Source organism: Bos mutus, chromosome 26, assembly GCF_027580195.1.
Source record: "Bos mutus isolate GX-2022 chromosome 26, NWIPB_WYAK_1.1, whole genome shotgun sequence".
Classification (NCBI taxonomy): domain Eukaryota; kingdom Metazoa; phylum Chordata; class Mammalia; order Artiodactyla; family Bovidae; genus Bos; species Bos mutus.
Window position 1 is genome coordinate 27,753,854 of NC_091642.1, and position 17,184 is coordinate 27,771,037.

The window sequence follows — 17,184 nt, forward strand, 5'->3', positions numbered from 1 at the left end:
GGCTACTCCATTTCTTCTGAGGGATTCCTGCCCGCAGTAGTAGATATAATGGTCATCTGAGTTCAATTCACCCATTCCAGTCCATTTCAGTTCGCTGATTCCTAGAATGTCAACATTCACTCTTGCCATCTCTTGTTTGACCACTTCCAATTTGCCTTGATTCATGGACCTGACATTCCAGGTTCCTATGCAATATTGCTCTTTACAGCTTGGACCTTGCTTCTATCACCAGTCACATGCACAGCTGGGTATTCTTTTTGCTTTGGCTCCATCCCTTCATTCTTTCTGGAGTTATTTCTCCAGTGATCTCCAGTAGCATATTGGGCACCTACTGACCTGGGGAGTTTCTCTTTCACTGGAGAAGGGAATGGCAAACCACTTCAGTATTCTTGCCTTGAGAACCCCATGAACAGTATGAAAAGGCAAAATGATAGGATACTGAAAGAGAAACTCCCCAGGTCAGTAGATGCCCAATATGCTACTGCATATCTGAGGTTATTGATATTTCTCCTGGCAATCTTGATTCCAACTTGTGCTTCTTCCAGCCCAGCGTTTCTCATGATGTACTCTGCATATAAGTTAAATAAGCATATGATTATACAGTGGAAGTGAGAAATAGATTTAAGAGCCTAGATCTGATAGATAGAGTGCCTGATGAACTATGGAATGAGGTTCGTGACATTGTACAGGAGACAGGGATCAAGACCATTCCATGGAAAAGAAATGCAAAAAAGCAAAATGGCTGTCTGGGGAGGCCTTACAAATAGCTGTGAAGAGAAGGCGAAAAGCAAAGGAGAAAAGGAAAGATATAAACATCTGAATGCAGAGTTTCAAAGAATAGCAAGAAGACCTAAGAAAGCCTTCTTCAGCAATCAATGCAAAGAAATAGAGGAAAACAACAGAATGGGAAAGACTAGGGATCTCTTCAAGAAAATCAGAGATACCAAAGGAACATTTCATACAAAGATGGGCTCAATAAAGGACAGAAATGGTATGGACCTAACAGAAACAGAAGATATTAAGAAGAGGTGGCAAGAATACACAGAAAAACTGTACAAAAAAGATCTTCATGACCCAGATAATCACGATGGTGTGATCACTGACCTACAGCCAAACATCCTGGAATGTGAAGTCGAGTGGGCCTTAGAAAGCATCACTACGAACAAAGCTAGTGGAGGTGATGGGATTCCAGTTGAGCTATTCCAAATCCTGAAAGATGATGCTGTGAAAGTGCTGCACTCAATATGCCAGCAAATTTGGAAAACTCAGCAGTGGCCACAGGACTGGAAAAGGTCAGTTTTCATTCCACTCCCAAAGAAAGGCAATGCCAAAGAATGCTCAAACTACCGCACAATTGCACTCATCTTACATGCTAGTAACATAATGCTCAAAATTCTCCAAGCCAGGCTTCAGCAATACATGAACTGTGAACTTCCTGATGTTCAAGCTGGTTTTAGAAAAGGCAGAGGAACCAGAGATCAAATTGTCAACATCCGCTGGATCATGGAAAAAGCAAGAGAGTTCCAGAAAAACATCTATTTCTGCTTTATTGACTATGCCAAAGCCTTTGACTGTGTGGATCACAAGAAACTGTGGAAAATTATGAAAGAGATGGGAATACCAGACCACCTGACCTGCCTCTTGAGAAATCTGTATGCAGGTCAGGAAGCAACAGTTAGAACTAGACATGGAACAACAGGCTGGTTCCAAATAGGAAAAGGAGTATGTCAAGGCTGTATATTGTCACCCTGCTTATTTAACTTCTATACAGAGTACATCATGAGAAACGCTGGGCTGGAAGAAGCATGATTACTAAGGGATTGTTAAATGATAAAATACCTTTAAGATATTATTTATTTGTAGCAGATAAAAATAAAAAAAGAAGATAGTTTTGAAGGATAAAAAATATATAGATCACGTGTTCTTAAGAGATTTAAGTCAATTCAAATCAGAAATCAATAATTATCTGAGTGGATTTTTTTCATATAGAGATCCCAGTGTCTTTGAATTATCATGGTTGATTTAGTGGTGTTGTGAATTTATTGATGTCTTACCGTATCTTCTTTTCTTTTTTTTGTTAACCAACTCTTGTAGTATTTTCCTTTGTACATCATTTAATCTTATTTTTGGTTTTATAAAATGCTTATCACATTTATCACTAAATATCTTGTATATAAAAGATGTAGTAATAAATTTTGAGTTCCGTCTTATAAGACAGGTTTTTTTCCTTGTAATTTATGTATTTATTTTACTTTTTGTCTGTGCTGGTCTTTGTTACTGTGCGCAAACTTTCTCTAGCTGCCCTGAGCAGGGGCTACTCTTCCTTGAGGTGCTCTGGCTTCTCAATGTGTTGGCTTCTCTTGTTGCAGAGCATGGGCTCTAGGCACATGGACTCAGTAATTGTGACAGACGGGCTCAGTAATTGAGGCTGTACACAGGCTTAGTTGCCTCAGGTATGTGGGATCTTCCTGGACCAGGGATAGAACCTGTGTCCCCTGCATTGGCAGGAGGATTCTTAGTCACTGGACCAGTAGGGAAGTCCCGATAAGTTCCTTTTTATTATTATTTATTTAGTATATTACCTTAACCCTTAACCATACCACTGAATTGTTTCCAAATCATTTACGGAGATTCTAATGTGTCATATGGTATATCCCTACCATTCATTTTCTATTTATTAATATTAAATTGAGCAATCTGTGTGCTTGGCATCCACTACAAACATGAGACAGAAAATTCATGCTGTCAGGCAACTCAGAACTGTGTGGGAAAGATATAAAATGACAGTAGGCTATGATGAGTGCAACAGGAGCACAGAGTGAATGATTTAGCTCTGAATTTGTCAAAGGATTTGCAGAATGGATTTTTTTTTTTGGCCAGATAAGGAGGAAAAGAACTTTCTGTCAAAGAAAAGAGTATGTATGAACAAAGAGGGATGAGTGTGGCACTGGCTCATTCAGTGAAAAATTCTGTCTTGGAAGCTTTAGTGTGATCTTGCTTTTAAAAAGTTAAGGGTTTTTCTTGCCTTAAGACTATCTTCACATTCTGATTTCTGCTCTGAGATTCAGATATATTGTAGTTATCCTGCCTGTCTAAGACTTAATACTCAGGAGGTTAGAAAGATTATGCAGAAAAGAGTTAACAAAGCAGACCCGAGGCTGCTGTCTCCAGAAGGACTGGCTTACAAGGTTGGCCCTTGCCTAGCATCTAGGGAGCTGGCTTAAGACTGCAGTATTGAATGTGTGTTTCCCCGTGCACGGACTGAAAACTGAATACCTGCTTTGCTTCTGGGAGTCTGGAATTTGCTAGTTGCTAGGCAGAGAATGCCGACATGACCAGGCTTCAGTACAACCCCTAAACTCTGAGCCTCAAGTGGGCTTCCCTGGCAGAGAGTGCACAAATTGGCTGCATTTCTACTGCTAGAGAAAAGAGTATTGTGGGAGTATTGCTTCCTGGACTGGGAGGGAGGAGCAAAGGAAGCCTGTGAATGGATTTCTCCAGACTCTCCCTACATCTTTTTACCTTACTGATGATCTGACTGTATCCTTGCTGTGTTGCTGTAGTAAATCATAGCTGTGAATATGCTGAGTCCTTCTAGCTAATTGTCAAATAATGGGGGTCATGTTTGTTACATCCTCAAAAATGTGACTCTGTTTGAATGAACTAAGTTAATCAACAGGTAAAGTGAGAAGCAGTTAAATGTTTCTGAGGAAAATGGATATATAATTTATGATATATTTCATAAAATGGAACACTATGCAGCTATTAAAGACAGAGTTAACTATGCATTCCAAAAGATGTCCGTGTATTAAGGTTTTGGTGTTTGTGTGTGTGTGTATGTTTTAAGAATATGTAGAACAAAATATGTGACACGATCCCATTTCTATAAAAATAAAATCCATGTGTGCACACACAGCAACTAGGACCATATGCATCAAACTGTTAGTAACTGGCTAACCTCTTGGGATTAAGTTAAAAATTTGTAGTAACCAAGTCATAAATGTATACCACATGGTCCAGCCCACTAAGAGTGGTGGTCTCTGACTTGCTGGATACTTAATTAAAATATAGTGTTAGTTTCCAAGGTCTATAATTTTTCTTGGATCTAAGTTCTGTGCTCAAGATCAGCTGTTACTGCCTTCAAGTCCTTTTGCAAACAGATATTGCTCTACCAACTTTAAAACTGGTAAGCATTAAACAAGAGTTGTTACTGCTGCTGCTGCTAAGTCACTTCAGTCATGTCCGACTCTGTGTGACCCCATAGACGGCAGCCCACCAGGCCCCACTGGTCCCTGGGATTCTCCAGGCAAGAACACTGGAGTGGGTTGCCATTTCCTTCTCCAGTGCATGAAAGTGAAAAGTGAAATTGGAGGTTATTCATTGTGAGAGAGCACAGGGCTTGACAAACTGACCCACAGGCCAAATCTAGCCTGCCATCTTTTCATAAACGGTGTTTTATTTTAACAGCCGTCCTGTGGCTGCTTTTATACTAAAGTGACAGAATTGAGCACATGTAACAGTGATCTTGTGGCCTACAAGCCTAAAATATTTATTATGTAGCCCTTTATAGAAAGTTTGCCAATCCCTGACATGCACTGATTTTTGGAGAAAGATAGACCTGGAAATAGACCTGGCTTCAGATCTGAACTTTGCTGCTTACCGGCTTTGTGATTTTAGGAAAATTTAGTGTCTTTACTTCTTAAGCATCCCTATCTGCAAAGTGGGAATTATAATACCTAACTCATAGGAATGTGAAAATGATATGAGATAATATATGTAAAATATATAAGTGTAATGTATGCTGTGCATAGTGGCTGCTCAGTTAAATGCAGGTACTTTTTATTCTTACCCAAGCATGCTAAAGGTTTTAGGGGGATTAACATGTTGGCATTGTGTAGGATTTTTAGAGTAAACAAAATTTGAAGTTAGGAATCTGGTTAGGAGATGATTTCAGTGGTTTAAACCTGAAGGCAGCACTTGAAAGAATGATATGAACTTAAAAGGTATTATGAAGAAAGAAGCAACAGGTGTAGCTGATTGCATGTGAGAAGAAAGGAAAAGGAGAAATAGGAGTTAAGAGGTGATAACTCTGGTTTGGAGCAAGGAAGAATTTCATGCCATAAGCTAAATAGGAGTCTTAGGAGATGGAGTCTATTAAGTGATATGTGTTAATAAGATGTTGAGGACCTGTTCCCATTTTAAAGCAGTGGAAAAGGAGTACTCAGTGAAAGAGCATGTAAGGACTTCATTTCTGTTTCTAGCAAGTGAATATACTGGAATCATATACAATACAGTATATAACTATACAGCCATATTGTTCTGTCTAGCGCATTCGGTATAGAAGTAGATTTATAGTAGAGCTTTGACATCACTAAAAGGGCTGAAAAGACCTTGTTAAGATTGTTCTACCTGTAAAACACAATGCCTTATTATGTACTTTATATCAGTATTAGACTTTTCATTGTTGGAAAATGAGATATTCTTTAATAAGAAGATCAAACAACCAAAGATTGCATTTTGAAGCATTATAAGCCCTTAATCATTGTGTCATGAACTGTTTAAAAATATAATTTTCTGAGCCATCTTATGCTGAACATATCAAGTATGATTTAACTTGTTCTGAGAGATTCAAGGAAACCATTTGGAATATCTGCTGTAGTGTTCTGTGTTCTGCCTTGTCCTCTAGTGCTCATTCCATTTTATTTGTAAATAGTTTCTAAACTGTTTCGTAAGAATGTTTAATCAGTCTAAAATAGTTAAGTCAGAACCTCCCTGGCTGTCCTGTGGTTAAGACTCTGCACTTCCAATGCGAGAGATACGGGATCAATCCCTGGTTGGTGAACTAAGATCCCACATGCCATGGCCAAAATAAATAAATAAAAAACAAAATAGCAAAGTCTAGTCTAAAAATAATTATGTTGATCTTCCTCTTTTTTAATGTGGTTTTTTGAAGCAGGACAGCAGACTTATACTCTTATTTGCCTGTAGGTAGACATCATCTGTGGTGATCACTTGTTAGAACGGTATCAAACTCTAAGGGAAATTCGACGTGCAATAGGCGATGCAGCAATGCAGGTAGGTCTACCATATTTATGTCTAACGGGCAAGTTAATTAATGAAAGAAGAGTGTTCCGTGTTATTAGGGTTTTAATAAACATTCTATAATTAAAATTATTTGGACTATAAATAATAAAGCTAATGTTTACTGGATGCTTACTGTGTGTCAGGTACTTTTCTAAATGATTTGTAATGATGAGCTCTCTTACTCATCATAGTTTTATGAGGTAGGTATTCTTTTATCTCCAGTTTTAAAGATAAGGAAAGGTACAGGTAAGGTGGATTTCCCTGGAGCTCAGATGGTGAAGAATCTGCCTGCAGTGCAGGAGACCTGGGTTTGATCCCTGGGTGGGGAAGATCCCCGGGAGGAGGGCATGGCAACCCACTCTAGTATTCTTGCCTGGAGAATCCCATGGACAGAGGAGCCTGGCAGGCTGCAGTCCATAGGGTAGCACAGAGTCGGACGTGACTGAAGTAACTGAGCACGCACGCACAGGTAAGGTACAGAAAGGACATGTAACTTAACCACAGTTAGTAAGTGTGTGTGGAGAAGGAAATGGCAACCCACTCCAGTACTCTTGCCTGGAAAATCCCACGGACAGAGGAGCCTGGTGGGCTGCCATTTATGGGGTCGCAAAGACTAGGACACGACTGATGTGACTTCACTTTAACTTTTCACTTTCATGCATTGGAGAAGGAAATGGCAACCCACTCCATTGTTCTTGCCTGGAGAATCCCAGGGATAGGGGAGCCTGGTGGGCTGCCATTTATGGGGTCGCACAGAGTTGGACACGACTGATGTGACTTAGCAGCAGTAGCAGTAAGTGTGTGAGCCAGGGCTCAAACTCCAGGCAGTTTGATTCTAGAGGCCTTTTTTCTTCTCTGTCTCATACTGCAGTAGAGCTTTGAAGACTACTGGGCAAATGTATCTGCGAGGACGTGTCTTTAAGAAAAATTTGCGGATACTCATTAGTCTGTAGAGATTTCACATACCACTCCTAGCTCAGTTGGTAAGAAGCCATGGTAACTGTTAAACGATATTTTAAGTAGCCTATAATGTGAGTGGGAAGTATAGTGTGAAATCTAATAAGGATAAATGAAAGCAAGATAAGACCTACAATTTTAATGAAGAGAAAAATCCAATTTCTTTTGGAATTTTGCCCTCTAATTCTGAAATCCATTGGGGAATCTGATAGATGACAAAACTGGTGTATGAAGATTAAGTACCTTGCCCAAGATGAGTTGGTTAGTTAGCAGTGGAATCAAGGTTCAGCTGTTGAAAAAGTTGAACTTAAAGCTTAGGATCTTAGCAAAAGGGCAGCTGAATACTTTTTTGGGTAATTATTTGATTATTCTTACATGTTTTTAGAAATATACTGTACTAATTGTTTATATTTTAGAAACAAATAATTCAAAAGATCTTCATAAAATACAAAAGTAAAATTGTTTCTTAGCTAAGTAAAGCATACTTAGAGGTATAAATAAGACATTTCCTAAGATTTTTATAAAATCATACTTTAGAAATCTTAGAAAATATTGTCTTTTTTAAAGTTAAGCTTGATTAGAAATGTAAAAAGCTAGGCGTAAAATCCCAAAGTCAATGGAGTAGGTAGGAAGTATGACTTCAATTTAAAGAATATTTATAATTAAAGTCCTCATTGATAACTATGTAAGTGTCATGTAATCTCAGGACCTCTTAGCTAAATGAATAATACATCTCTGCAGTAGGAAGGCTAGGATGTAGCAAGTGAGGGAGAGAGTGGGAGGAGCTCAGATCTGACAGAATAAAACCATGAAGGACTTTATAGACTGTAGTATGAACTTTGGATTTTAACTGAGTGAGGTGGGAAACTATTGATTGGAGAGATTTGAGCCAAGGACAGAAGAGACATAATCTGACTTGTCTTTTAGAGGATTTACTCTGATTAGATTGTTTAAGAAGACCATGAATGGAAACATCTAAATATAAAATATAAATAAATTTATATATTCCTATATATTTATCAGAATATAAACAAAATAAGCATAGATATAAATTTGAAATGTAAAGATTATCTCATTTCATAAAGTGTAATTTTATACATGTATTGAAGTTGTTTTGAGATTTTAAACAGCTTGTAATTCTGAAACATAACTATATGCAAAAAATTGACATTCTGTAAAATGTAATTTGTATTCATGTAAATATGTTAATAGGGTCCTTCTGTGTGTTAGAATACAAATTCATTTACTTTGATTAGACTAATTAGCCTAGAAGAGATCTGATGATCTGTAGGCCAAACATGGTGTGGTTGTACTTTATTTGGCTTATTCTGTGTTTTAAATATTTTTTGAGTTTAAATTCCTTTAGCTAAGCATCTGCTATATGGTTTATCACTGGTCTCAACATACCCTATTTGACTGCTTAACTGACTCACATATTCATTTATGGTACTTCTCTGGCTTTTGTGGGTATTTGAATTTGTGAACCCCTTTCTAGAATGCTGATGAGTTTTCACTGGAGTTGCCAGTAACAGAAGCCAGATTGCAGTGAGTTGAACAGTGAATGAGCAATGAGGAAGTGGAGCCATGAAAAAGCTTAATAAAGAAGAAAGAAAGGGTGATAGCTAGACCAGAGTTGGAAATGCAAGGCGTGTATGCCACCACTCCCTCTAAATGTTGCTTAAAGTAGGCTCATTGCCCATGGCATACTTTCTCAATGAGTCTTCTTTTTAAGCTAGTTTTTCAGTTCATAGTAAATTACAAATAGCATCTTAAAAAGGTAGGTTGCTTGCTGGGTGCAGCCTTGGTGAGAGCACAAAGAATTAAGACCTCATATCAAGAAAGGAGACATAAAGAGACTCATAAACATGATATCTGGAGTCATTTAGTGTTAAGTTTCCTGACAGCCCCAGAGGACATCACTGTGTTATATAGCGCAGTACAGTTACAGTTCATAATGATGACTCTGGGTAGCAAAGAAAGGGTGAATTGTACTGAACAGTCTTCAAGGAGGAAGTAAAATGCATCCTGTATTAAATGGGTAAGAGTTCTGAAGTTTTCTCACTTATTTTAGTTGTAAGCTGCATTTGTATGGGAAATAAATGTTTTATTTCCTAGCAGATCCATGATACTCTATGATAATTGAGTCTTTCTTAGAGAAGCCCAGAGTTGGGTGATATATTAAATAATCTGCAAAATGAGAAGTTTTAGTTCTTTTTGGAGAACTGTTTAGCCATAAACAACCTTGACAAACTGTGGATACTGGTAGTTTCAGGATTTTCTTCTAAGAGTCATTAAAAAGGCACACTAACAGGGAGTGTCTGGTTATGAGCTGAGTAGATAAGCAAGTTTCTTTATCTTGGACTTTCATTCTCTTTAAATCAAGGAATTTCACATTAGTGTTGGGTTATGAAAAATAAACTATCTTTGACTTGATCATATATGTAAGTGGTTTTCAAGTAACTGCAAAACACTTTTATTTTTTTCAGGATGGTCTGCTGGTCCTTCATTATGGACTTGTGGTTTCTCCTTTGAAAATTACTTGAAGATTGTAAGACTGTTATGAGTGAGTGAACAAAATAAGGCGGCTTCTGCAGGATTGCATTCTCACCAAAGATTTCCATGAAACATGTAATTGCTATCATTTTGTGCTGTTTGAGACATAACTTACCTATTTTCAGCACGAAGAATCGTAGGAGTCTTATAAATCATAGGATTTTTAAGTATAACTTGGAATGATAGAATGCATCTGTTTAGTGAAAGATCTGTTTAGTAAAAAGTCTCTCTAGTAAGTGACTATATAAAAAGCATCCATAGCTCAGGGGGAAAATTTTTAAAAGCATTTACTTTTTATGATTTCAGATACTTTGATATAGATTTTGTTTCCTAATCTTTGAGGTAAATCAGTCACTGTTTTTGTCTTCATTGAGCCATACCCCTTTCAAGTTGGTGATTGGGATTCTGCTCTTTGGAATGGCATCAGTTGGGCAGTCATCCAATTGGAAAAGAAGTATGCTTTTGAACTGAAAATTTAAAACCAGACTTTGTTAAATTACAGAATGTACTTCTCAGACAAAGACCAAAACCATGGGCCACTTTTGTATGTTGCCGCATTATTTTGAACTTATGTCTTTTTTTTAAAACCAGCAACACTACTAAAGAGATATTATCCACTTCTAAAAGGGATGAATTCTATTTTTGTGTGTGTGAGGATACTGTCCCCTGTAGGGTTTAGGTCTTCAGTGTATTAAAGGCACCTTTAACACATCTTACAACAAGGGGTGCCTCTTGGCAACATTTTTTTGAATATTAGTTGGATTAACATTAATTTTTAGTACACAGTGTGATTGTCAGTACCTTGTAATGATATTGCTTTTGAAAGTAATTTAAAATTTTGAATGAATTTAAGGTTTACAGAATACTTGTTCATTGTTTCCTCAGTAAGTCAGTTTAATGTTCATTTTCCCATTTGTTGCTGGGATAAAGAATACGGGTGTTTGAGGGCTCACTCACTTGCATACAAAAATTTCCATTTTAAAGATTATTTTGCCTAAAATTAGCATTGTAATACTTTAAAAGAAATATTTTGTAAACCTTATTTCACTGCAAAATTTCCAAGTCTGCATAAAAACAATTATAATTGGAGAACGATTGGTAATTGTTTTATAAAGAATTTATGAATTCTGTATAAATTTCTTCTAACATTTAATACAATTTTTTAATAAAAATTTATTTTAACCTATTTTGAAATGCTTGTGTTTCTTGAGGATTTTTAAAAACTAAGTAAAACTCTTTAAGGAACAGGACATCCAAAGCAAAGTTAAATTGTGCCATCAAATAAATATTTTATAAACGTCTTTACCTTCCCTGGTTATACCAGATGCCTTTATTTGACAGTGGACAAAGTAACAGCTATGGAGTTCACTGCCTCGTCAATGTCTCTTGCACAAATTACTTACTATTTTTGTTCCTGTCCCGTGTTAACATCTGTGTTGGGGATCTCCAAGACCACTCTCAAGTTTAATAGTTCACAAGAAAGACTCATGGGACCCAAAAAGTTATTATGCTCTTGGTTATAGCTTATTACTACGAAAGGATACAGATTAAAATGAGCAACAGGAAAAGATGTATAGGGTAGAGTCCAGGAGAAACCAGGCACAAGCTTGCATTTGTCCTCTTCCATTGGCAATGCAAGGAGAGTGTTTAATTTTCCCAACATGATATGTGAAGTGTTGCCAACCAGGGAAGCTCACCTGAGCCTTGAGTGCAGAGTTTTTACTGGAATTCAGTCACATAGGCATGCAGCCTTGATACCCCAGCACCTTCCCGGTAGACAGCCTGATATGGCATGTCCCAGGTATATAAAAATAGGCGTTCACCATAAATCACATTGTCAGCATAAACTATCTGGTGTGACCAAGTTCTCAGGCATACTAAGGTTATTCCAAGGGCTCAGAAATTATGATTTACAGTAACATGGGAAGACACTTATTTTTTTAAAGCAGAGTATTATATGTAATTAATTAAAGTCCATCTTGTCAAAGCTATGGTTTTTCCAGTAGTCACGTATGAATGTGAGAGTTGGACCATAAAGAAGTCTAAGCGCCAAAGAATTGATACTTTCGAACTGTGGTGTTGGAGAAGATTCCCGAGAGTCTCTTGGACTACAAGGAGATCAAACCAGTCAATCCTAAAGGAAATCTGCCCTGAATATTAATTGGAAGGACATCATGATGCTGAAGCTGAAGCGCCAGTTCTTTGGCCACCTGTTGCAAAGAGCCGACTCATTGGAAAAGACTTTGATGCTGGGAAAAATTGAAGGCAGAAGGAGAAGGGGACAACAGAGGACAAAATGGTTGGATGGCATCACCGACTCCATGGACGTGAGTTTGAGCAAGCTCCGGGAGGTGAAGGACAGAAGCCTGACGTGCTACAGTTCTTGGGGTTGCACTGAGTCGGACACGACAGAGCGACTGAACAACAACATTAAATGTAATTATTTGATAGATATTTCTGCAGTAAGTCAAAAGAATATCACTTGTGTGGACAACAAAATTAAAATTAGAGGAAAGTGGTCTGCCTTTAAGGAACTTGCAGCCTATGGATTACTCACATCTCAGAATCTTACCAAAGGCAGATACTAGTAAATACTATGAGAGTCACAAAGAGTTCCACCCTTTCTTTTTTCCCTCCCTCTTGAACTTGACCTCCAGGCATCCCAAAGAATGAATTTTATCTGGTTATTTTTATTTGACTTGTTGTTACTACCAGACAGTAAACTAAGTAAGAACAACCGATTTAAAAATCAGTTTAAAAAAACTGGTTTAAAAATCGGTACTTCCAAAGGCAATGTGACCTTGGGCTATATCAGTAGAAACACAGTTTTAGATCAAGGGAGTTAATACTTCTAATCTCCAATGCATCTTTTATCCAGCATACCTTAGAAATATTGACAGATGGGAAGGCAGTGGGATAGGAAACATTCAGAAGGAGAGACTCAGAAAACAAGAGCAAGCATTGACCAATTGCTTCTATCTTGGAGAAGCAAAAAACTTAGCGGTGAGAGGCCATATATGGTAACTGTCTTCAAATAAGGTCAAAGGGGGTCAAAGACGGATGAGGAAAAAGCTCGAGCAAAAACAAGACAAATGTCCTATCTTGTAGCCTTGGGTTAGCCTTACTGTTTCAAGAGGGATATTTGCTAGGAACAAAGCAGAAACAAAACTAAATCCTCAAATCTGCACAAATGAGACTACATGAAGTACAGATTCCAGAGTCTAGATTCAGTGGCTAGAGAAAGATTTGTTTGGCACAGCTGTTAGGTTCTCTGTTTTCGCTTAAGCCCTTTCTAAGCAAAGATATCCAGGGGGCTAATTTGTGATAATAGTAGTCTGACAGAATTCCTCCCTAAATGCCATCCCAAGTCTTTTCTCTCTGGTATCATCATTTCCTCTGACCTTGGGCTTCACTGAGCTTCCCTCTGCTTCCAGTGCATTGCCCTTCCTTCTTGTTTGAGTCAGATACATTCTTATCTAATTCCTGACAATCTCTCCTCTGGATTCAAACTTCTTGCACACACACGGTGACTCTTCTACAGCAACTGTGGCTTTGAATTGTTGAAAGTGATGCCACCGACCAGTTTACTTTTCCTGTTCAGCCTACACAAAGTATAATCTCAGTGATTCAATCCTAGATGAATATTCTTCTAAGATGACCAGATCATAATTTCTTATTAGATGTATATATGACTAATTAAAAAAATTTATTTTTTCCTTTTCAAGTTCTAATAGTTGGCAGCCTCTCTGGTGTATTTTGTTATCTTGGAGGGCTCTGTTAAAAGAGAAGGATCAAGCCGACTCTGAATGTTCACTTTTGCTGTCTTCAGTATATCATGGTCAAAGGGTAGGTCCTCACTTTAAACCTTTTTCAATAATGTTGTGTACGTGAGTTTGATTATTGGCCTCTCTTCAAAACTGGACAGATATCTAAATTTTTGTTATCTATTGAGATTAATAGTCCATGCATAAATGAAATACCATATTGACCTTCTGAAAGGTTGACAAGTATTTATTTACATACAATGGATATTATGGTTTGATCTTTAATGCATATTTGTTTCATTTTGATGGTACCTGTGGTTTTACAGGGCTTCCCTGGTGGCTCAGATGGTAAAAGAATGCACAGGCAATGTGGGAGACCTGGGTTTGATCCCTAGGTTGGTAAGCTCTCATGGAGGAGGGCGTAGCAACCCACTCTAGTATTCTTGCATGGAGTATCCCCATGGACAGAGGAGCCTGGCAGGCTATAGTCCATGGGGTTGCAAAGAGTCAGACATGACTGAGTGGTTTTACACAGGTTATTATAGTGATACTGTTTTTTCTTTGAGAAAAGTTTTTTCTTCTAATGTTTCTAAGAAAATGCTTTTCCAAAAGCAAAGCTGGTTGAACAACATTTTAAATCAGAAGATGAAGATGTTTGCCAGGAATAGATTTTTTCCCCCCAGTAGGCCTAGAGGCAGTATTTCACATTGGTTTAAGGACATCAATTTTGAAGCCCAGACTCACAGATTTGACCTCCAGCTTTGCTATTAGCAAGCTGTGTGATCTTGAACTTCTATATAATTTCTCTGAGCTTTAATTTTCCATATCAGTAAATTGGGGACAGTGGTACCTAACGCAAAGACTTGTTACAATAATTACTCAATGTGTTAAGCACTCAGAATAGTGGTTGTCAGATAGTCTGTTTTCAAATTCAGTTATGGTCCCTTGGTAGTCACTTTTTAGATTACTTTGCTGAATTAGTTTCCAATGAATAAGTAGGCCCGTTAATATTAAAAGATCAAAGTTAAACCATGTTCCCCCTCCCCATTTTCTGTCCTGTATATTTTCTATATTCACTTCCTTCTATGAATAACTGGACCAAGTGTGGGGATACAGGCCCTGGAGTTGGACCTGAATTCTGCTTTCACCTTGGTTCTAATCTTAAGTCTGCTGTTTCTACTTTACAGACTAGGTTAGGCCATGGACAGACAGTTTCAGTTGCCAGAGATGGGTTCCTTTTGCTGAGCTTATGTCTGATTTAAGATGAAGATGAAAAATTGTCTAGTCCTAAAGGACATCAGGAATTCTATATGTCATGTATAAATCCTTATGCCTGGAAATCATGAGGGATGGAATTTACCCCTCTCATTTATTCACAGATATGGCATAGCAGACAAACCTGAGTTAAGTTTGTTTTAATAAGCACTTCTAAGGAAAGAGCTGCTTTTTTGCCCTGTGTAATAATCAGCAATTAACCAGACTGCTACTGATTATAGTCTAAAATTCCAGCCCTTATACTAATGATTTTGGTTACAGTCTGCTGAGCATTCTGTAACCCCTAGAAGAATGTGATAAAACTGGAATGAAAAGTCTCAGAACAGAGACCACTTGTCTCATCAGGGAACAGGGTAGCCATGTGGCGATCTACAGTAATTAATCAATGAGGAAGCAAGCCTGGAGACCCTTCCAGGATCGGTCTTCATTTTCTTTGTAGCCTGAGCTCTCTCTGTTTTGTTTTATTCAGAATCACTGAAGCACTGTAGAAACATAATTCTTTAAATATCTGTGGTGTGACTCACTCTGTTTTATTACATCTTGGGGTGTGTGTGTGTGTGTGTTTCAAGGGATTTTAAGAAAGAATTGATAAATTTTAGCTAGTTCCCACCCCCATTTAGTAAGCTTGTGAAATAGCATAAAACATGAAGGCAATCCAATCAACTTTTAAGAGATCGATAGAGGAGGAGAGCAGCCTTTTGATCCACATAGTAACCATTCTTTTCTCCCTTTAAATGTATGCAGCAAGGGTTGGTAATGTAATAAAAACAGCCCTTTGTTTGACTGGATTCAGGAGCACTCACCCCATTTGCAAATGGTATAGCCATGTGAGATACTTGAAAATAGCAAAAGGCATGATGACAGCAACTAACCTGTACATTTAAATCTGAACATGCAGCAAAGCCAGTAATGTACTGTCTAGAAAGAAAAATAAAATTTCACATAGTAACTATGTTTACAAAGCTCCCCTCAGTTATTTCCATTTTAAATTAGCACTGTGCTTTCAGGTATATAAATTTATTTGGTTCTAAAAAACAAAATGTGTTCTTACAATTTGGATATATTTAAGGAACTTACAGATTTCTGATGATATAATAATAAAAGTAAAATTAGCTGGAAATCAGTGATAACTTCTCATAAGCAAGCAACGTTTCTAGCTATTCTTTCATTTACATCCAGGGAGATTTCTGGCTTTTTCTCCAGGCTCTGTTTTGAAATCAATACTACTCTTATTAGATCTGGCTTAATGTTGTCCAAATGGAATTCCTTCTACTGGGTTGACCCAGGTGGCTGTACATAATGGTCTCAGTTGGAGCAGAAGGTATGGTAGACGTCATAATTATTTTTCTGATAGTCTCATAAATTCTCTATCAGTGGGTTCGTAAAATGAGGTGAATGTAGATGACATAAAATGAGTCATTTTAAAGTGATTAGTTCAGTGGCATTTAGTGCATTTGCAGCATTGTGCAGTCACCATCCATATCTAGTTCCAAAACGTTTCCATCCTTCCACAATAGAGCCCCACTTCTATGCCCCTCTTTTCCAGACCTAGCAACTGCCAATGTGCTTTCTGTTCTAATGGATTTTAAATACATTTAAAAAACTATCTCATGTTTGCCTTTAGATCCATGAGTGGTGATCTGGTCTCCCTGCTTATGTTCACAGGTAAGTTCTTAAAGGTTATCCCCACGACTGCATAACTTGCATTATTTCTGGAGATAAAATTTGGACTCTAGTTTCCAGACTATTGTTCAAATTTTGTCCCCCTCTTTAGCCAGTCCAGTAAAATGAATTACAAATATCTTGGATTTACTACCTCTTGAGGAAAGGGCCCCTCTGTAACATTCCTTTAATTCCAGCTCTTTGATACCGAACTATAGCATTCCTTTACAAAAATATTTTTAAAGCTCCTTTTTAAAAAATAGGTTAGTAGCATCCACTCCTCTATAACGTTTAGCGGGAGCATGCAGAGACTCATGGTTAGATGGGCCCGGGCCCAGGTTTGGGCTGCCACCACCTCACTGCAGTGCAGGAAGGCAGTAGGCTCAGGAAATCTGCAATGTGTACCAGTTTGCCTTTGGGACTTGATGTTGCCAAGGGTTTCTGGAGCAGAGAAACCTTAAGTTAAACCCTGGGAGGAAGGAGTGAAAAAGAAGATGAAAAGAAAGATGCTGCGTCTGCTTCCCGCCAGCACCAGCGCCTCTGCAGGGCCAGGACCCACGGCAGCCCTGCGTCCTGTGCTTCCTAAAGTTGTTTGGAATTGTTTTAACCAGGGCACTGCAAATAAAAGAAGGGCAAACAGCACTTTCTGAATCAGCAAAGGTCACTCAGCATCATGCTTTGGGGGAATGAGCCCGTAAAGAACCCAACGGTTTGTACCAGCATTTTGTATTTTTAGGGGTAACTGAAATATCTGTATCTCCCGTGTTTCTGCTGTGAGTGTGTAGGGAGGCTGGGTGGAGGGCTCGTGGCGTCTGTTGCCGTCCAGGTTTTATAATTTCAGAATACAAAGTTTTATTAAAGTACCGTAGGAAACACACACACACAAAAA

The 17,184-nt window shown here is 38.0% G+C and overlaps 1 protein-coding gene across 1 annotated transcript in view; it reads left to right on the forward strand.

Moving 5' to 3' along the window:
- Nucleotides 1-10,774, forward strand: part of PCGF6 (polycomb group ring finger 6) — a 53,099-nt gene extending 42,325 nt beyond the window's left edge. Inside the window, exons 10-11 of the mRNA XM_005888041.3 lie at nt 5,989-6,075; nt 9,528-10,774. Of these exons, the coding sequence (XP_005888103.2) occupies nt 5,989-6,075; nt 9,528-9,584 (144 nt within the window). The 3' untranslated portion in view covers nt 9,585-10,774. The remainder of the gene's footprint in view (nt 1-5,988; nt 6,076-9,527) is intronic.
- Nucleotides 10,775-17,184: the final 6,410 nt, after the last annotated feature.